Raw genomic sequence first — 23,148 nt, 5'->3', positions numbered from 1 at the left:
TGGGTGAGCCTCAAACCCTTTTTCGAGTATTCTGATCAGGTTGACAAATTAAGAACGTATAACTAAATCATTTGGTGGCTTAGTTTCAACAAAATAACATTTCTTCACTAAGTGTTGACCGACACACGCAAATTGTTTCCAGAATTATGTGCAAAAATGTTTGTGTTGTAAGTGCACCTCTCCTTCCAAAAACACACACAACCCCGACCCACTCTATTCTAAAAAGAAAGGCTGCATCCCCGCCTGATATTGAGTCGTCCACCAGTAATGCTGTAAGTGATGCCAATTCTCTTTTTAATTGGCAATTAGCACGATGCCAAAATCTCCTGGGTAAAGGTCAGTTCTGGTATTGGTGACCTGATCATATCATACCACGAGTTCGGTTTATTTCCCTCGATGTAAAGTGCAACATTGATAAGGCCATTACAAATCAGGTATGTATTCTGTGGCCATACACGTGTAACCAGGCAGTCCATATCTCGCTCTCTGACAGGCACGAGTGGCCCAGTTGTCTATACAAGGGGTAGCAAATCGCTGTGCAGGGTTGCCTCCCTTGTGAGTGCCAGAAACCAGTGATCGTAAGTTCGAATCCCAGATTCGCCGTCATTCTGTTTCTTGGTTTGTCAGTGACATGGTCAATGTATAAAAACATACATTACTTCCGACTTCCTCCCACATTAAGCTCACGGGCCGTGATATAACTGAAATACTGTTCAAAGAGGCGTTAAACTAAACTCACTCACCTTCTGGTATGACAGTGAGAGTTCTTGTTGGCATGGGAGGCCCAGTCGTCTAAGTGATGTGCATAGTTGCGTCCCTTGGGCACGCCCGAAACCTGTGACTGTGGGTTCGAGTCCCGATTCCCCGCGATTATGTGTCTAGGTTTGTCAGCACCATACCTGTGTTCGTGGGTTTTGCCGAAGTGACAAAAACGCCTAAGACCTGCATCACTTCGGGCTTTCCTCCCACATTAATCTGACACACCGTGTTATAACTGGAATACTGTTAAACTCACTCACTCTTCCTGGCATATGCGATTTGTAAACTGGCATAAAGTCCCTGAAATATGCTTATGTATATGAGGTTAAATAAAAATTAGTATATAAGGAACACACGCGTATTAAGGACCCTTCAAGTCCCTTAATTTCAGAGCTGAGAATTTGATAAGTATATAGGCTGATGGGTGGAATTGAATGAGTGACTGTTTTATGCTCCGGGGCTTGTAAGAGAGGAGATTTGAGAAAGTGTCTGAGTTTGATAATTTCTCATTTCAGATGATGCGAATCCACGATTCGATCTTATCATGAATTGTGGACTGCAGCAGTTGGGCTTTTATTATCGACACGTCGTGATACATCCGGAATACTGTTCCAGCGACATCCAATCACAGATATCTCAACAACATGGGGCGGTCGGGTAGCCTAGTGGTTAAAGCGTTCGATCGACACGTGGAAGACCCGGGTTCGATTCCCGACATGGGTACAATGTGTGAAGCCCATTTCTAGTGTCCCCCGCCGTGATATTGCTGGAATATTGCTAATAGCGGCGTAAAACCATACTCACTCACTCACTCTCAACAACATACGGCATGTCAATGAGCGAGTAGGGGTGTTAGCATTATTCCAGCAATATCACAGAGCTGACATCAGACATGGGTTTTACATTTGTACACACGTGGGAATCGAATTCAGCGTAATATGAATGATATGTTCATATGAATAGATAATATAGATACGTACTTTTATTAGGTATACAGGTAGTTAGGTGTTTTCGGGGCCGTGTAGGTCCGGGTTAGAATAGGTTTTCAGCAACCCATTCTTGTCGTAAAAGGCGACAATGCTTGTCCTTAGAGGCGACTATAACGGGATCGGGTGGTCAGGCTCGCTGACTTGGTTGATACATGTCATCGTAACCCAACTGCGTGGATCGATGCTCATGGTGTCAATCAATGGATTGTCTGGTCCAGACTCAATAATTTACAGACCACCGTCATATAGCTGGAATATTGCTGAGTGTGGCGTTAAACAACAAACAAACTAATTTCGAATTCAGATCGGGGATAAAAATTAGTACAAGCCTGCTGAAGGAGTTTTCAGTTTTACGCCGAAGATAGATACTAAAGGAATTATTATTATCATCTGTTCCGCTACCAAAAAAGTGTAGTATTTTGTTATGGAGAACGAGTTTGAAAGTTGTTGTCACCTAATTCTTATTAGTATTGAAAGAGGGTGATTCTCGCTGTCACGTGCGTGCAATGAATGAGGATATTGCTAAGCTCAAATGATAATACTGGTGGAAGCGAGTTGATATAGAAATATTTACTTTAAAACATATATATCTTAAAACATCAACAAAGTCCACCCTGGTCCTGTGCTAAGTTCGCTGTGTGCAGAGTGTATATGTGAATGTCAATCTGTCAAAATAGTCATTTGAATAAATGACTGCATTGAAACGTCCTCCATTTACGTAACAAGAAGATAAGACAATCTGAGCTGAGACTAGTCATGCTTTGCACATATGTTCACCGTTCTTGGTTGATAATGTATATGTGTACCTATCCCAGCTGCATGTATAGGGGTTCTTGACTACTTTTTTCTTTCTTTCTTTTTCAAATTTAATTCACATTAGATGCCACGATTTTACACCAGACCCTACAGGACCACGGGGCTGGCCTAACGGGTCGTAGTACGAGTATGTGCAGGCTTAGTGGACATTACTTGGGCAGAGATTCTGATATTCGCCCTATTCCTGACATGGTCCATTTTCTGACGTTTGTGAATAATTTGTACATGAAATTCTAGCTCCTTAACAGAGTCATTAAATGTACAGATCTTTTAAAGAATTTTACATTAATATACATAATAATTTGCTGTAAGTGGAAGATAATTGAGTATCGTTTCGTCTGTGGACACACTCTTTTCACTCCAAACAATACTGTATCTGTGTAACTTTCAAATACCATTATTTATATTCACTTTTATTCATTTACAAAAACTGACCAAGAATTGAAGGACAGTTGGACAGTAAAACAAATAATGTTGTTTTGTTTCCGGCACTCAAAGGTGGTCAAGGATATCTGCATTGTAACTGCGGTGGTGCAAGACAACTAGGAGGTGCAATGTCCTGTGCAACAGGTGCAAGAGTAGACTAAACTGGTGAAATAAGTGAATGGGGGCTGAAACTTTCAATGTATAAATTGTAGCGATAAATTTTGTGAATTATAACCATATCTGACCTTTATGTCGTTAGTCGTTTGGTCAAATGACTGATGCCATAATTCAATCACTTTACCAGATTAACCGATGTGACAGACTGACTGTAACGTGTCTTTGCTTTGATCATATGTTCCCGCATTATTAATACCGTTCCTGTTTGAAAACTAGTGTTGTCAGTGTATTTCAATGGTAAATGAACAGTTCATAGGTTGTATGGCAAGTTTCCATAATATATAACATTCTAACACGAATTTGGAAATTACTCGGTCAATCAGAGGTTGTCAAATCACAATAAACCACCTCTGATTGAAACAGCCGATTTGACGGTCGCATGACCACGGAAGGTAATATTCATATAATAGTACTATTTTGCAGTCATTGTCAGTAGGCATATTTAATTAATTATATCTGCAACTATAGGTTACAAAATGCAAAGTTGTTGTTACTACAATATTCAAAGGATGTGTGGCAATACATTTCGTGCAGAAATCTACTAAGAGAATGCATTTTCAGCCTGGTTCCCTGGGTATGCTGCGCTGGCACTACACTAGATGCATTTTGAGCTCTTGGGACAACAGAGAGCTTGGAATTAGGCGCTTTTCTATATACGACTGTGATATATCATATATCACGCTGTGCTTTTGGTTCCAAATTTAATTTAGCGCCGTTAATATAAAGATAACCCAGCTCTACATGTATTGAAAACACAGCATGTGTACCTCGCAATTAAATCTAAAGTGGGAGGGATCTTCTCGGTTCGCCACCACCGCTTATCTAGAATTAGGAGTGTAGTCAGGCGTACTAATTGGTAGAACAATACAGGTGGCAGAAGGGCACATCAGACTTTCCTTGGTTAGTTATATAATTAGGAGCCATACTGAGAAAGTGTCAGCATGGGCATTTCATTAGAGTTAGTACAGAATTTCAGCTGTGTTCTTTGCCGGATCCGACTGCTGGAAAAAGATATTTCTGACATTGTAATACTGTTTTCATGTACATACGTTTAGTATAATCAATACTTGATTTGTATGTCTAATGCCGCTGCTGGCCACGGGGGAGTAATAAAGTTTAGTCCAGTTCAGGTCTGTTTAGTTCAGGATGCTTTAATTAGTTCATCTTATAGTTATTACAGCAGTTGAATGGGAAGTGGCCCAACATTGATCTGAATTCGTTGAACATTTTGTTCATTAAAATTATATTTTTGTTTATATTTCTTTTTAGCCACAAAAGTACTCATGACGTGTGGTAAGGGTAAGAGAAATTAATTTGATCAGAAGCAACAAAATTTAATATGATTAAAAATTGAATATTTTAACATATTTTCTTAATTACGTTTACGCCGAGTATCGAACGTACGGTCACACCACATGCAAACACACAATTATCAGGGGATCATCGAATGAATGCCCCGGTAAATCCAAATACCTCTACACCTTTATCAGAAGGGATATAAGTGCAAGTCTATTTTCTATTTATTTGATTGACTAGCTTACACGGCTGTTGATTGGCTCATATTTGACCGGAAGTTCAAATATCCAATCGTGGGATCAGTTAGGTGAGAAGGCACACAGCAAGCAGCATGGCGACCTTTGGTTATTTATCTAAAGAAGTTCTGACCGGTTTTGACAATTACAAGGTATCGTTAAATTCTAAGTTTCATTTATCTCAATTCATTTTGCTAGATATGCATATCTATTTATTTGAATTGAGAAATGTATGATCTGATTGAGAGTTATCCCGTTAAAGGTGATCACTACCTACTATCGTGATACACTTGCAAAACTACGGCCACTGTCCAATGTTGTACTCATTTATGACACGATTCTTGTCACGATTTCTGGATAAATATCATATGACTTGTGGGATACGTACCATATGGTCGAGATTTGCAATATTGAAATTTACTGAGTGCAGCGTTGTCATGTTAATTACATGTCTTATATTTGCGTTGTTAGTAGGATCATTAGGATCAACTCAGCTATGCTAATGACGCTATATGAATGTTGTGATTTTGCTAACTGAAAAACCGCATTCATTCACATACTCTCCCTTTTCCAGTCCCTTACTAACGCTCAATCCCAAAACATCTGAATATGTAATAAATTCATTAAAATGGATTTGATAACCAGAATAAATTTATATGAATTGAATATTTGCATATGATGAACTGATATTGCAGACTATCAGTGCCCCCATTAGGGATTGTAATTTGTGCCAAGTGGATTAATCTATCTTCCCAACCCTAACAATATAGCTAAATCCTTAAGCATTATAGTCACATTAAAAGATACTTGTTTCTCATTGATGACCTATTCTGCATTTTTCCAAGACTGTGTCAAAGCTTTTAGTCCAAAGGAGTCATGAAAATACTACTAATTAACTTTGATAGTAGTATTGCACATGGTTGTAACTGCGGAGTATGGTTTATGAAGCAAAGTTATCAAATCTCTATTAATAAAACATGCTTTCTAAACATGTTAAAGTAGCATGTCATTATGTAAGGTCATGATAACCTGATAGTAATCATCTAGTGTTATTACCGTAATTGCTTGCTACAGCTATCAATGTGATCAAAGTACCAAGCCATCCTAGATATAATCAAAGTATTCTGAGAACAGCCTTTTAGCTGTGAGGAATTACAAATTGACTGTCCTAAATTTCTGACCATGAGCCTTTGCTGGGATTTCAGTAATTATTTTATGAGGAACAGAAAATCCAGAACTCTTGAGTTGTGAGTGGGTTATTCCATAATTTACCTTGTAATTATCTGTAGTCTTTTTTCTGATAAAGTGTAGCAAATGTATGGTCCCCATTGCAAGATATTGTGAGCATGGACCCACAATCTGGGTATGATGACGCACTATAAAACAAAACACCGAGTCTGACCACTTGATCAACTTGGTAGTATCCTGCTAGTGACCGGGTTGTTTTTCTGCCTTCGGACCAACAATGTTTACAGGTGTTTATAGTGTTGTCACTACCTCTAGTACATTACAGTACATTCAGACTGTGCACTCAAAAGAACCCACTTGTCTGATGGTAGATGACAAGATGGTGGAAACACGAACATGTACACACTTCCGTAATGCATGTGTCAAAATGTGTGGTGTCACCCTGGGCAGGTGCCTTAGTTCATATGTGCCTCTGTTCACCCAGCAGGGAATGGGTAACCCATATGTGAGGTGGATATAAAAATCATCTACCCGTAGGTAGGTTGGGTTGTATACTACTCCCTTGGAGGTGAGAATTGTAACTGCAATGCAAACGGATCCACTGGAACAAATAAAACTACATTTGAGCAGACTCTAGAACCTGGATACCTGAGGTATATGAATGTATAATATAATGATAACGGTTGGTTGTTTAGCGCCGCACTCAGCAGTATTCCAGCTATATGACGGCGGTCTGTAAATAATCGAGTCTGGACCATCGATCATCGATCCACGCAATTGGGATACAATGACATGTATCAACCAAGTCAGTGAGCCTGACCACATGATCCCGTTAGTTGCCTTTTACGACAAGCATAGTCGCCTTTTACGACAAGCATGGGTTGCTGAAGACCTATTCTACCCCGGAAGTATAATATAATGAAAAAAAAATAAACTGAAAAAAGAGAGATAAAAGTAGAGACATAAGTTCAATCAATCTATTGTTGGAACAAGGTCACAAGAGACACATAAAACCGTCTGAGACAATGAACAATGGATGACATCATCTTCAGCTATTTACGACATTGAGTTGGTATGACACCGTGTTGCCTTGGGCCATTTTGCAAACAACAAACATGATGAAAACAATGGAACAATGAACCAAAAACACAATGCTCAATGAGAATTACCAGATTACAGAAGATAATTTTACTGATACCTGATAATATACCCTGGTACAGTGGTAATGCTATTATCATCATTGTGTTAAATAGCTTAAACCACACTAATTTCAATTCATTCCTGCGATAAATACACTACTCTACATTGTTTGATAAACAGTGCTTTCAAACATTGTTCATGCTTGACATTGATGAGGACTAGGATTATGTATTGCATCACCATAATCACTGATCACATGCTGACAGCTGCAATCATTCTTTATGATGATATCAAGACCAAGTGTTAAAGAATAAACTTTCTTTTACTTTGTTTTGAGTGAAAAGCAAGTTTTAATATACATTGTATAATGTGTAAAGTTTATCATTGTGTATGTTTAATGTGTACACATTCTAAGAATGGTTACCATGGTTATACAAATGTTTCCTCAACCATTAGGGACCGCCTACGAAAAGATGTTTAAAGATGGTACTTGTTGTTACCCTGCCTGACACTCATTATTAATTGGATAAGACAAGGACTGGTCGGCTCGGAGTCAGTATACTGTGCCTGAGTGTGGTATTCATGTTAAACCACGGCATGGTATATTGGTGGGCTAGCACTATACTAGTACAAACAGTCACCCACACATCATTGACTTATTACATTTCTTGCTGGAATGTTGTTGTCTACATTGCACGAAATTGCTTAAGATGCAATGAAATGTTTAAAGAAATTGGGGGGGGTGGGGGGGGGGGGGGGGGGGGGGGGCATGCCCCCCCGAGACGTTTCCTCTTTATTCGGGAAAACCTGCTCAGATCCATGCACATGCATGCACATAAAGCAACCTTAACTGACTTCATTAACCACTTAGCTTTCCTTGGCATGCTAGATTCATACACTACAGCAAACCTCAGTTACCCTGGGTCACCTGCAATTCCCCTTAATTTTGTATTCTGATGAGGGATAGAAATTAGCACTAGCTCGCTAACCCGGACCAATTTTGTTATTGTTAATGGTAACCTTGGGGCAAGTAGAATTTCAGATATTCCGGGGGATATTGCATATATGTTCTTGGTTAATTTCTATCCGTACTGATCATGCTGATGGACACTTATTAAGATTCAAATCATTCAAGACTGTCTCCGTGGTCTAGTGGTAGAGCGTCCGCACGGAGAGCAGAACTTCCGGGGTTCGATCCCCGGCCACGTCATACCAAACGATGGTAAAAGATGGTACTTGTTGTTACCCTGTCTGGCGCTCAGCATTAAGGGGCTAAAACAAGGACTGATGGGCTTGGAGTCAGTATACTGTGTCTGAGTGGGGTATTTATGTTAAACTGCGGCATGGTATCTCAGTGGGCTAGCACTATAAATCGGCATCTGTCCGGACTAGTACATGCACGCACACACACACCTCAAATCATTCCAATGTACAGTGATTACAAGCATGATATATGCCTGGTAACGTCTGTTACCATGGTTACTTTTTTCATAAAAAGTATTCTGCGCAATTACAAAAGTATTACTAGAGTTCCCAATTGAAATCCAATCTTTTACTCGCATATATCCTTCTGTGTGAAGATCTGGGAAACCCTTGAAAGCAGATCACGTTCCAAGGCTTTTTCAATATGTGGAATAGGGGCCACGGGTGGCCCAGTTGTCTAAGGCGCCGCTATTCGCTGTGCAGAGTTACGTCCCTTGGGCACGCAAGAAACCTTTGATTGTGGGTTCGAATCCCAGTTCGCCCCGATTATGTTTCTAGGTTTGTCAGCACCGTACCTGTGCTCATGGGTTTCACCGAAGTGGTAAACGTCTGCATCACTTCGGGCTTTCCTCCCACATTAAGCTGACACGCTGTGATATAACTGGAATACTGTTAAAAGCGGAGTTAAACCCAACTCACTCACTCACTCAAGATGTGGAATAACACCAGAACTTACTTGTTTTTCAGGTAACCTGGTGGAACTTTTGTAACGTAAATGTTTTTATCATACCATGCACCACTTACAAAACAGTAGTTGTGAAAACCATCTTTCACATGTGGAAAAAATCGAATGTTTCCACAAATTTTTGCTGTATCTATTTTGATCTACAAATTTGAAAAAACCCATTGCAACTAACATCAGTTCTTATTTTGACAAGTCATCTATCACAAACAGTATCACCAAAAAAATTAGATGGAAAGTAAACCCTACTTACCATATCAGTGATGTCATCATATACATTGTATTAAGATATTTTTGTATTTAAGGACCCGAGAAGATCCGGGGAAGAATAGGTCTTCAGCAACCCATGCTTACCGTAAAAGGCAATTTACAGAATCGGGTGGTCAGACTCGCTGACTTGGTTGATGCATGTCATCGTATCCCAGTTGCGTGGATCGATGCTCATGATGATTTACAGACCGCCGTCATATCGCTGGAATTTTGCTGAGTGCAACTTTAAACAACAAACAAACATATTTAATGTTGATGCTGTATTGATCCAAATTTGCCTGGACTAATGAGTCTGTGCATAGTCCAATCAAAATCATGTAGCGAAATTGACATCCAGTTCGTAAACTGCCGTGCAGATTTTGGTCGATTGTAGGATTGGCAAAGCATGTGTACTGTCAACTTGCCATCAGCAGATGTTTTCCAAATCTTTTCATGTTATTGAAAGTGCTCACGTGGTTTAATGCACTTTGTGTAAAAAGACATATGTTATAACTTTTATTGCATTATATAAGATTGTGTGTCTCGATGAGATAGTTCACTGGGCTCTGCCATTTTGTTTGAAGCAAATGCACGTGATATGAGTTGGGGAATCTGATTGGTTAATAGGAGGGTCATAGAAGGGATGTAACTCGTAATCGCCACTCATGGCATTACGATCAAATCCAGAAATTCCAGCCTAGTTCTGCAAGGTCGGAAACTAGATGAAACTTCGGGAAGATGGGTATCCTTTAGTGAAAGAATAAAATAGTGTAAATATAAAGATGGGTTTCTATACATTTGAAGAATCTCTTATTTTGATTGTGGTTTTCAAAAGATTAGTTTGTTGATGATTGTACCACCTATCAAAATAGTTTCACCTACAACCCTTATCTGTGCATGTTACCTGAATTCACTCCTGGTGTCCAGTGCTAGTTGTGAGCGCCGATGAACGGCTGATTATGTCGCCTCAGAGAGAGTGTAACCATGGTTACAGTACTCATGTTTTCAGTCCACTTTCTGCTATATTTGAAAACTTTCACTGATGTTCATTCCGCTGTTTTTTGCAGTATAGTGCAGTGGATACAAGTCCTGTGGCCAACTATATCTGTCACCCTCTCTGGAACTGGATAGTACAGGTGAGTAGTGGAGTAGTGGATAGAGAGCTGATTGCTGGTTCGCTCTTCCCTGGCTGCATAATTATAAGACATTAAACTAGGCCTGAATGTCAATATATATAGAGAGATCGATAATTGTTAACTAAATAACGGTCAATTATTGATAAGTAGTGGAGAAGTAACTTTGAGCAAATATGCAAAGAGCTCAGAGACAAAACAACATATTCATGTCGGTGAGTGGTGATAGATTTATGCATGGATAACTTTGTGGACATTTAAGATATGACAAAATCAGTTCCTTGCTGTCTTTGTCAATGGTCAAAAACAAGTCTGCTTCGGTAAATTAAAACCTTCTTTCATCACAATAGTTTGTGTAACATATTTTCGATGCCATAATTCTCATATCGATGATCGTGAATATTTCATCCCATCGACGATAATTCCGATTTTCAATCTTTTTAGCATGTTCAGTCAGCCCTACAATAAGCCAAGGTACTTGCTATTACCCTGCCTGACACTTGGCATTGATGGGGTTAAAGCAAGGACTGGTTGGCCCGGAGCAGTGCAATACTAAGATTACGTGTATATTTGTCTCGTAAAATGAGATGGAAATAGCAATCAGCTGCTCACACATTTTCTCCCCTATCTATGGGTGATTTAGTTTAAAAGTACTTAATGTCATGGCCAATATCATAACTAAAAAGAAAATTTAAATACAGTGATGGTAAGACCGAACACTTTGTATCTCTGGCAATCAATGTTGGTTTCAAGGCAAGTTCATGGTGAGTTGATATGATTTGCTGATCAGTTCAAACACGATTTCGATGAAATTAATGTAAGCAAAATTTAATTAATTTGCTTGAGAACCAATTCTTTTATTTTTTGAAGCGTAGTATATGATATTTATGATACAGAAACATCGTGGGCTAGTAATCCTGATCATCTCCATGTAGCTTTAATCTCTGTGTAACACAGAGTATCACAGTGACATTCAGAGTATGATGACACTCCTGTTTGCACCCCACCATGTTGTTGTTGCCAGTTCTACCCACTATGGATTGCCCCGAACGTGCTGACGTTTTCTGGATTCCTCCTCCTCCTCATCAGCTTCTTCGTCATGACGTACTTCGACGTCGACTTCTACGCTTCCAGTCGAGATTACCCCAACTATGACCCTATACCCAACTGGGTGTGGCTCATGGGCGCTGTCAACAACTTCCTGTCGCATAATCTGGGTAGGTGATGTTCAGTGTGGGCCTTCTATGATCAGGTATCCATGATGTTGGCATCTGAACACCATGTCGCATCCGAGTCATCATCATCATCACAATTGTCACATTATTATTATCAACTCATACTTGCATACATTTTCATTGACCTGATCTAGTGATGTTTGTTTGTTTGCTGTTTAATGCTGTTGTCGGCAATATTCCAGCTATATGATCGCACCTGTAAATAATCCAGTCTGGACCAGACAAACCAGTGATTGATGTTATGAGCTACGTTCCGTGCCTTCTGAGTATGATGACACAAGTCAACAAACCCGAAGCCCGATCTATTTAGTTACCGTTTTAACCCTGAATCCCCATGAAGCAGGGTCAAGTGCAGTGTCATTAAAATCAGATGTTTTACTTCGAATTTATACCTTTGTACGTGAAGATCTGAAGGCACCTGCATAGAAGGTGGTGTCAGGTGACCCCTGAGGGAACCCTGAGGGAACCTGAATGTCGTAGCCAGCCGCGCGCACCCCCCTGGATTTTTTAAAGAAAACATTTTTCCTTGTGAAAGTTAACTTGAATAAGAAATGAATAATCTTATTTGGCCCCCCTGTCAAAAAAAAGTTAACTACGGCCTTGGAACTAAAATCCCGTAGTGAAATCAAAATCTGGTTAATTAACAACATGGCAACTGCTATGCCAAATTCGTTCGACAGCATGTGTACCATCAACTGGGTGTTGACAGATATTTTCCAAATATTTTCATGTTTTTATTCAAGTTGCTCAGGTGATTTGATACACTTCTTATTACACAATAAAGATAATTATTATCGATGAGATCGTCTTGACCTGACGCCTCCATTTTGTCGAAGAAAATGCAAGCAATATGAGAGGTGGAATCTGATTAGTCAGTAGTGGGGACTTAGAAGGGACATGACTCGCTAGAGACACTGAAGTACATAGTTACACGAGGCGTCTACTTAGGCAAGGGAATTTGTTTCTGTTCACCCAGCTGTGAATGAGTGTCTGGGAGGATGACATGGTAGTGTGACGTTAACCTTGTAGCACCTCATAGCAGCTTGGGGTATATACTGCCCAGGGAGTTGAGAATAAAATTTGAGTGGACACTGATCAATTGACTGGAGTAATGGATCCACGCTTTGAACACACAAGTATGAAGTTTCATCAGTAGAAATTGGCACTAGCCAGATAGTCCTTGCCAAATTGCCGAATATGTTTTGATTTTACGGACTAGTTGACTGAAATTGTTAGTTCCTATGTCTGAGTTTATATAAATAGCATTATTGTTGTTGTTGATATAAGGTAATTCTTACTGGTCACACATGTATGTTTGAGGATAGTTCAAAACCTCCCTTGGGCACGCCAGAAACCTATGATTGTGGGTTCGAATCCCAGTCCATCCCGTTTATGTTTCTAGGTTTGTCAGCATCATACCTGTACTCGTGGGTTTCATGGAAGTGGTAAGCGTCTCAGACCTGCATCACTTCGGGCTTTCCTCCCTCATTAAGCTGACACGATGTGACACAATACTGTTAAAATCGGCGTTAAACCCAACTCACTCACTCACTCAGGACCTTTGTTTGAGATCTAGCATAAACATGGGCCCTACACATTCCTTTTGGGTTTTCTGTAATCTGTAGTGTGGTACTTGTAAATGTAGTTACTATTCCCTGCTGTTATCTCCAGATGGTACAGACGGCAAGCAGGCCCGGCGTACAGGCACCAGCTCACCACTCGGGGAGCTGTTCGACCACGGATTGGATAGCATGGGCACGCTCTTCATTCCGGTGGCGCTCTACTCCATATTTGGGCGCAGTGAGATGAGCGTTGACGTGTTCCGTGCATACTACATTTTACTGGGTATCATGACTTGTTTCATAATATCCCACTTTGAGAAGTATAACACCGGTATCCTCTTCCTGCCATGGGGATACGACATCAGCCAGATAGTAAGTGCTTCTTCCAGGCATCGTTAAGATAGGGGCCCTGTCGTCTAAGGTGCTGCAGTTTGCCATGTCATGGGTTTCATGAAATTGATAAATGTCTAAGAGCTGCATCACTTTTGGCTTTCCTTGTTCATTAACATAATCAAGCTGACACACCATGATATAACGGAAATACCAAAATCCTCACTCACTCTCCTTTAAACATGTTGAAAGAAATGCCAGAACTGAAATTTCAGTAAAATTGACATGAAGATTAAATAAACAGCCAACATTCAGTTATTGAATTGAGAAATCATGTGATTCTATTGATCCCAGAACTAGAATCAATGAGTCACAAGGGAGTGACTTGCTTCTACAACAACAGAATCGAGAGTCGACTTTAATCATGTTATGGTGGATATCTAATTTCTCTATATTGTTGCACAATGACCTATAGTTGCATCAGTTTAACTTCTACAAAGTGCTCATTCACAATGACCAGTGATATAATAAAACATGTCGGTGAAGGATAGGTCACTAATGTCATCAGCATGATCAGTACTTGCTATGATCCATTATTTCTTATTAGTTTTATTAGTATGTTTTCCTTGTGTTTCAGGCCATGACGTTTGTGTACCTGTTAACATTTTTTGGAACGTATGAGATATGGAAGTTCACAGTGCCAGGTCTTGGATGGACGGCAGCCGAGTGTGTCGTGATGCTGTGCTACAGTTAGTGTCTCCTCTTACTTCTCATGTATACAGCACAGCATCAGGGATATATCTGTAATATTGCTGACTACATGCCCCGTGGTATATCTGTAATATTGCTGACTACATGCCCCGTGTTATATCTGTAATATTGCTGACTACATGCCAAGTGATCTTTCTGTAATATTGCGGACTACATGCCCAGTGATCTATCTGTAATATTGCTGACTACATCCCAAGTGTCCCGTGTTAAAACAGATATAACACTGGGCATGTTGTCAGCAATATTACAGATATAACACAGGTGATATATCTGCAATATTGCGGACTACATACCCAGTGGTTTATCTGTAATATTGCGGACAACATGCCCAGTGATCTATCTGTAATATTGCTGACTACATGCCCAGTGATTTATCAGTAATATTGCTGAATACATGCCCAGTGATATATCTGTAATATTGCTGACTACATGACCAGTGATATATCTGTAATACTGCTGACTACATGCCCAGTGATTATCTGTAATATTGCCGACTACATGCCCAGGGATCTATCTGTAATATTGCTGACTACATGCCCAGTGATATATCTGTAATATTGCTGGCTACATTCCCAGTGATTTATCTGTAATATTGCTGACTACATGCCCAGTGATATATCTGTAATATTGGTGGCTACATTCCCAGTGATTTATCTGTAATATTGCTGACTACATGCCCCGTGATATATCTGTAATATTGCTGGCTACATTCCCAGTGATTTATCTGTAATATTGCTGACTACATGCCCAGTGATTTATCTGTAATATTGCTGACTACATGCCCAGTGATCTATCTGTAATATTGCTGGCTACATTCCCAGTGATTTATCTGTAATATTGCTGACTACATGCCCAGTGATATATCTGTAATATTGCTGGCTACATTCCCAGTGATTTATCTGTAATATTGCTGACTACATGCCCAGTGATATATCTGTAATATTGCTGGCTACATGCCCAGTGATTTTTCTGTAATATTGCTGACTACATGCCCAGTGATATATCTGTAATATTGCTGGCTACATGCCCAGTGATATATCTGTAATATTGCTGGCTACATGCCCAGTGATATATCTGTTATATTGCTGACTACATGTCCAGTGATATATCTGTAATATTGCTGTCTTCAGGCCGTGCTATAGGTGTAATATTGCTGAAATATGTGAGACTGTTACATGTATTTCAGTTTGTCATCCGTTACACAAAAGTTTTCTTGTGTTACAAACAATGACAAACTACTCTCATTGTGATGTTTCCATTGCAGTGGGCTTCTTCTTTCTGACGTTCCCCCCGACTGTCTACAACCTATATATGTAGGTATCTAACCATTGTCCCATCTAGGCCCTGCCACTTGCTCTGATCTTACAGAATAGGACCACCTCTCTGGTCTTGTCGCTAGAGCGTCTGCCTGGAGAGCGAAAGGACGATGGTTCAATGCCTGACCGTGTCATACCAGAAGCCGTTAAAAGATGATATTTGTTGTTATCCTGCCTGGCGTTTGGCATTAAGGGCATAAAACAAGGACTGGTCGGCTTGGAGGCAGTATATTGGTCTGAGTGGGGTACCACTGTTAAACTGCAGCATGGTTTCTCGGTCGGCTAGCACTGTAAAACAAGCATTGGTTAGGACTAGTTCAAGCAGACACACACACACACACATCACTATGTAAGTGAAATAATCTTGAAGGCAACATTGAACCACAGGACAGTGGGTTCTTTTTACATGTGTCACTTGTCGACATACGCCCCACTAGTAACACATGCATGATATTATCATTGTGAGAAGGCAAAGGCTTATTGTCAGTGAAGTATTTGTGTATGACTATCAGATCTACTCACTACTGCCCTTGTTCTTATGGAATGTTAACTCAAGGTGCAAACTGAAAATGCAAACATCACAGTTATGACGTCAAGATGTCAGTACAGGACGACCAGTTGACTTGAATGGGTTTTTTCAAGACGGGTAGCAAGATTCCTTAATAGACAGTCAACGACTTTTGCCACCCTGCTGAAGCCTGAATCGGGTAGAATTCTGTTCAATCCATATAAATTTATAAGAACGCAAACTTCGACTGAAAATGATGCTGAGAGCCAAGTTCAGACTAGTCTCCATGAAGGTCTGGGTTAGAATAGGTCTTCAGCAACCCATGCTTGCTTTAAAAGGTTAACTATTCTTGTCGTGTGAGGCGACAAACGGGATCGGTGGTCAGGCTCGCTGACTTGGTTGAAGCATGTCGTCGTATCCCAATTGCGTAGATTGATGCTCATGATGTCAGTCACTGGAAGTCTGTCCCAGACTCGATTGTTCACAGACTGCCGTCATATAGCTGTAATATCGATGAGTGTGGCGTTAAACAATAAACAAACAAACAACACACCAAATTTTAATTCAGCTTCAGGATTGTCTGTTATGACTTGCATGTTGTTAATGTTGGCTATTGGGTAATTTCAGATCTTACCGTGACAGAACCGGAAAGATGAGGTCCTTCTCTGAAGCAGTGCGGCCACTTGTATCAACAGGGCTGCTGTTTAGCATGTTGTTATTCTGGGCCAACATGTCCACCTACAGGGTAATGGAGAACCACCCAAGACTGTTCTACTGGACCACAGGAGCAGCGTTCTCCAACATAGCGGTGTGTACCACTCTCCTTCCCAGTTCCTTGTGGTCATCCCAGACTAAACACATGCTAAGCCACTTCTGATTTGTCATTAAATAAACAGGAAGCAAGTATTTTGTATAAGTTTCTGTTTGAACTACAGGTCTCATCTATTGAAATGTTTTTACATTTTGTTCATCTCAATTAACATGATTATGTGATGTCTTAATGTTGAATAATTTTTTAACAGGAAATTTGCATTTTTTTAATCATCTTCCTGAGGCAAGGGCATTAGCTGAATATAAAAGTCCAGTTTCCACCCTTGCCGAACTAGACTGCAATTTCCAGGCTCAGTCACAGTGCCACCAGTGGCTATTACATGTTATAATCATGACACAGTCATCCGAGATCTGAGATGTACTTATTCAGTTTATGCATCTATATTTCATCTTCGATAAATTTATGGGACAAGAGTGCAACCTTATTTTGTTTGGTGCAACAAAGCTTTCATGTCAACATGCACCTGGTGCAAGTCGAATGAATCAACGTGATTGGAATCGATGACATGCATCAACCAAGTCAGCGAGCCTGACCACCCGATCCCGTTAGTTGCCTCGTACGACAAGTATTGTTGCCTTTTACAGCAAGCATGGATTGCTGAAGACCTATTCTACCCCGGATCTTCACGGGTCCAGGTGATGTTAAGCACTGTAAGTCACGGAGAGTAGTTAGATGTTTGACCGAGTTTCTAGGGCTTCGGTCCTGCCTCACACTGAAGCACATGCACCACATGTGGTGTCTCCCTGGGCAAGTGACTTTGTTCTAAATGTGCCTCTGTACACCCAGCAGTGAATGGGCTCCCTTTAGGATGAGATGGTTGTTAACCTTCTAGCACCTCACGAGCTTGGGTTTTATGCTTCCCAGGGAGCTGAGAATGATGGTTGAGTGCACACTGATCCATTGACAGGGGTTATGGTAGTGTGGTGTTTTAGCATGCTCCTGTGGTGTGGATTTAGTGCAATATTAATAGACATATTATTATTATTATTTTTATTTTTTGTTTCAGTGCAATCTGATTATTGCCCAGATGAGCAACACCCGTTGTGAGCTAGTCAACACACTGCTGCTGCCACTATTTTCCATTGTCTTCCTCTGTGGGCTGTTTAGTCTCGGGACCATCGAGTTCTACCTCCTCTGGTCCTACTGCATATATGTGACAGTGTCCCATGTTATTTTTGGTGTCAGTGTGGTAGGTGCAAGTCAACAGTTGTTTGTATCTCTGCTTGATTCTGGCGGAGAAAAGATCTCATGCTTGACGTAAGAGCCGACTCCTTGTATTCTCAGAGATCATGATATCCACCTTTGGGTTGTCTTGTTCAGACTTGATTATTTACAGGCCATTTTGATATGTCTGGGGCAGTGGGTTAGCTTAGTAGTTAAAGCGTTTGCTCGTCACTCCAAAAGCCTGGGTTGGATTCCCCACATGGGTACAGTGTGTGAAGCCATTTCTGGTGTCCCCTGCCTGTGTGTTGCTGGAATATTGCTAAAAGAGGCGTAAAACCATACTCACTTGATATGTCCGAAATATTGGCAACACCGTGACTATAACCTAAAATAACATTCACTTACTCAGCCATCTTTACAATACTGTATCTGCACAATATCAATTTTTAATTGAAATGATTATAAGAATCCTAATTATTTCCTATAAGTTTTGCTACCAGAGATAAAATTATATTTCGTTATCATGTATCCACATTGAATTTATTGAATTAGTAACTATATTCTCTGCTTGTGTGTGAACTTAATGAAATGGGGGGCAGGTGTCCCACTCATCAAAGGCACTGCAATACACTGTGCAGAGTTGCATCCCTTAGATTCCAGAAACCTTGGTTTTCTTTAGCTCATCTTTCTTGGTTTGTCAGCACCATGTCTAAGTTGACGAGTTTCACCCAAGTTTATCAAAACCGAAGACCTGCATCACTTCAGGCCAAGTTTAGGCTTTCCTACCACAAGCTAGCACACCAGGACATGACTGAAATACTGTTCAATTTGAGACCCAATATTCACTCTTTCATACCATGAAATATTTATATATCATTTCTTTTTTTTCAGGTATCTGAAATGTGTGAGCATTTCAATATCAAGGCATTTTCCATACCAGTGAAAAAATCCTGATCACCGTCTCGATTTTAAATGCTGCTCTTATTTATTCTTTGTGATATTGGATGTCGGAAGCCATGTTGTTTGTTGAGATAAAATGGTTGTTCCATAGCTCAGTCCTTGTTGGACATTATCGGGAAAGATTTTCATCAAGAATCTGCTTGTCATTTCTAAGAACATTGTCAATACTTCACAGGTTTGTTCAATACATACGACCGATACATGGTGTAGTTGCTATTTCTGACCAATAATTAAGCAAAGGCTTGGTTAACGCTAGGTGTTCTCAGACCAATGAGGGCGCAGATAATACCACAGTCAGTAATGTGTCCTGCTTGACAGCATGTACACTGCAGTCTACGACTTCAGCCACTAGTGTGGAGTGTCTAGTAACAGTCTAGCAAGTTCAGCTAGGAATAGTCCGTTTGATAACTGTGAAATGTAAAGAGCAATGTTCGGGCAAGCAGACTCAAAAGTCTTGACACTGGCTGACATAGCCTTTATTATGTCTGCTCTATGCATTGCCTCCATGTTCATCTTCTCGAGGGTGTCTCTAGACTATTAAAGTCCAGTTTCAAATATTGCCGAACTAGGCTGGAATTTCAAGGCTCGATCATAGCACCACCAGTTACTATTTCGAGTAATGCCCCTTTTATGTCTCTCTTGTTGACCAATCAGATTAAATCTCTCATATCACTTGCAATTGCTTCAAACAAAATGGCAGCGCCCAGTCAATACGATCCTATGGTAATAAAGGGGCTTACTTGGCGAAGTGATCAAATCATTTGAGCTCCTTGATTGAAAACTTAAAAAGATTTGTAAAATATCTGTGGACGCCCAGTTGGCGGTACACATGCTTTGCGAATCCTTCACTCGACTGAAATCTGCATTTTGAAATCCATGTTGTTTACGAATCAGATATCTTGTTTGTTACGTGATTTTGATTGGACTCTGCATAGACTCATCCAGCAAAAATGTTACTCTGGAATTCGAGCCAAGTCCGGCAAGGGTAGAAACTGGACTTTTATGGTCAGTTAACTCCCTTGCCTTGGGAAGATGCTCTATGGCAGGCAATGGTAAGATTCCTACAAACATGCAATAGCTTACTAAAACGTCTACACCACATAGTCACCATGCATATCCATGATGATGGAGGAACGTAGTGTATACAAGACTGTGAAATATTGATAATGTTCTTCATGTTCTAAGAAAAACAATCCATTCCACCACGTTCACGGACACGCAAATCCCTGTCACATAAGATTGTCAAATAATTCAGGATTTTTAATGTGTTTATCGCTGTGTACTTCACTTCAGTATTTTCTGTCAAGTTTCCTGTTTTCCTTCATTATTTTACTTCTATGAAGATGCCTGACATTAGTTTGACGAGAGATGATGTATCGATATTTGGATTATTAGTTGTAAAGAAAGTACAATGTGTGAGTGGATGCCTGTAACACGTTTATCATTCATCATATTGAGCCACGTGGCAAATTCAAGTCGTTACAGAAATTAAGCTGCTATTTCCTTTTTAAATATGTTTGTTGCATGTATGCAGTATTACCTTGAATTTAAAAGTCAACATTTTCAAGAGGCCACCCTGACCAGTATCCAGAGTAGGCATCTGTGTAGAATACACTGATTACTGGAGACTTGCAATGTAATGGGCTATGGATTCGGTTTTCTCTTTATAGAGTTTCAATGTCTGATGTCTTAGTTGTAGAAGGTTTTGAAAAAGGTTGCTTCTAACATTTTACTGTCGTAAAGACCTAGTTTGTCTTAGGTTATTGGTTATTTTGTGGGTGAATGTGTTCAAGCACAATGGTCCCGGCACAGTCCTCTTAGAGACTGAACTTTATTCCCACAATGACAGCAATTGTTGGTAATACATCTCAAATATGAGATATTTCCCAGTTTGGGTTTCGATGATTTAATCTTAACATATATTTTAGCTTTGCAAAGGCGGTTTGTATCTGTGATACCAGCAAAGAGAAGATTCAGTACTTAGTTTTTATGTCTAGTACATTGAATATTTCTGAATGTAAGAAAAGAAGATATAACATTCCCAGTTTTGTTTAAAACAATGTGTTTTTTTTTCAATTTGCATGCCTCAGGTGGTTCATTTTAAAATCCCAGATGAGAGTCAGTATGTGTCAGAACAAGGGGAAGTAACTCCTGGAACAGTGAGAACACTGTGGGCTGTGTTTGAATGTTGTTTATGTGTTACAGTGTGTATATGATCATGTGTTAATGCTTATATTAAGCTGTGATGCAGACCAGGGCCCCTTTCCACAAAGTGATCTTAGCGCTAAGGTGATCATAACTCTCCTACTTATAATTCTGCGACTGTCATAAGTCCATGTTAAAGTATGGGAGTTAAGACCGTCTTAGAGCTATGATCGCTTTGTGGAACAGGGCCCTGTTGCTGACAGACATGGGCATTGAGAATTGACTAGTCTGGGTCGATTACACATGGTCACGAGAAACTGGACATCTGCAGTTGTAAGACTTCGATCTAGTCATTGACCGTGATATTACAATGTCATTAAAATCAGATCTTTTACTTCAGTAGGATACGTCGGTGTGAGAAGATCTTAGGACACCTTCATAGGGCACCAGTCTAAATGAAGGTTGGGTGGGTTCTTGACTCAGTCAGATGACAGCTTTGTAAGATAATTCAGCTTTATTTCTTTACACCTCGATTTGGAAATTATGTTCATGGCAGTCACGTCAGATGAACCCTCGGTGAAGTTGGACCGCCTGATAAAATGAATGATGTTCTTGAGCCAATCAACTTTCTTAAAAATTCAGCTTCATGTTTTTACCACCTCAATTTGAAATTTCGAAATTTAACATACATAAGACACACAGACCATCAAATATTCCTTTGATGGAACTCCAGTTTGGGTTGACATGGCACTCAGAAATGAAAGGGTGTATTTAACATCCACAACAGGACAGCTGTTATTATTTACATTTGGAACTGGCCATTTTAGTTTGTTTTTTTTTATACAGAAATTACATACGTGGGTGTGAATGTTTCACTCACTCATACTGAGAATTTAGCCTGAAAGCTAATTAGCTGATAAGAAAATTCACCTGACGCTACCTGCTGTGGAGGTGGCATCTAACTTTGACACACAGGCATTTTTTCGGAGTAAAAGATCTGATATTTAAGAGAGAGACTATATTTTGCCATTGTAGCAATGGCCAGGGTAACTTCGTACTGCCCAGTGCACTGCCAAGGATACTCCTACTGACCAGGTCAGTGTCACCTGTAGGATGCTTATCATTCCTCATCAATAGTTGGTCTGGAAGTATAGGAGATATTTGTTGTATGATTAATCATGTGTTTGCTATGCCACAGCTATGAGGGAATGTCTGACTATGTTTAGAATAAAAAATAGTCTCTGAACAGATAATTTTGATAGAAACAAGCAACTGCATTTTTATTTAAAAGAAGCCCCAGTGAGATGGAGATTCAGAACCTGTGGAAAATCTAGACTTGCTTCGTTTAAGGATATAGCATTACAGAATGGGCGGAATGGAAGGGGAAATGATATGGTTCAGGGACTTGGGGGGGAGGAGAGGGAGAGAGAGAGAGAGAGATGAAATGAAAAAATTAAAAATCTGTGGCCTAAATGCTGTTAGTTTGAAACTATGCTCAGGTCAGAATCATTGACTTATTTAAGAAAAATATAATGAAAGGCTTTCTGTGATCCGACTTTTAGTAGAAGGCTTTGTTCAGTGATATCCAGTTTATATTATATTCAACATATAAATATTGCTTTGTAGTTATTGCCACAAGTTTGCTGATGTGGCATTAAACAATATTTTTTTATTGTGAAGTTTACACGATATGCAGCTTTTCTTTGGACAAGAGGTCAGTCACATGAAGCTCTGAGGTTCATACAGTTTGACCCTCACTCTATGAAGGTTCATACTCCATTCACTCACACAAAGTGAATGTCAATTCTTAAGTAATCCCTCTCAGTCCTTTGTAGTTAATCTGTCAGCCCCCAGCATATTATGTCATTGGCTTGTGACTTGTAAATGTTATTTTTAAGAATGATTTAATGAAATGATTAGATACATAAAACTGTTAAGAAATTTGTGTGAATAGTTTCATGTATTTGAGCA

General features: G+C 39.9%; 1 protein-coding gene across 1 annotated transcript; it reads left to right on the top strand.

Moving 5' to 3' along the window:
* Positions 1-4,794: 4,794 nt before the first annotated feature.
* On the top strand, positions 4,795-22,572 carry LOC139479986 (ethanolaminephosphotransferase 1-like). Its single transcript, XM_071262952.1, has 9 exons — positions 4,795-4,851; positions 10,289-10,357; positions 11,379-11,571; positions 13,261-13,523; positions 14,119-14,230; positions 15,517-15,565; positions 16,704-16,884; positions 17,915-18,097; positions 18,964-22,572. The coding sequence occupies exons 1-9, from the start codon at positions 4,795-4,797 to the stop codon at positions 19,024-19,026; spliced, it is 1,170 nt and encodes a 389-aa protein (XP_071119053.1). The 3' UTR covers positions 19,027-22,572.
* The last annotated feature ends 576 nt before the right edge of the window (positions 22,573-23,148 follow it).

The sequence above is a fragment of the Haliotis cracherodii genome, unplaced genomic scaffold, assembly GCF_022045235.1.
Source record: "Haliotis cracherodii isolate W230 unplaced genomic scaffold, xgHalCrac1.p SCAF_4, whole genome shotgun sequence".
NCBI classification, from domain to species: Eukaryota; Metazoa; Mollusca; class Gastropoda; order Lepetellida; family Haliotidae; genus Haliotis; species Haliotis cracherodii.
Note: the sequence above shows the minus strand (reverse complement) of the source record. Positions and strands in the feature narration are given on the sequence as shown.

Bases quoted from the DNA above. Each gene is read 5' to 3' on its own strand.
- LOC139479986 (XM_071262952.1), top strand. From the start codon at position 4,795: ATGGCGACCTTTGGTTATTTATCTAAAGAAGTTCTGACCGGTTTTGAC. The intron at 14,231-15,516 runs GTTAGTGTCTCC...TTTCCATTGCAG, and splicing joins TGTCGTGATGCTGTGCTACA to TGGGCTTCTTCTTTCTGACG. The intron at 15,566-16,703 runs GTAGGTATCTAA...GGGTAATTTCAG, and splicing joins ACTGTCTACAACCTATATAT to ATCTTACCGTGACAGAACCG.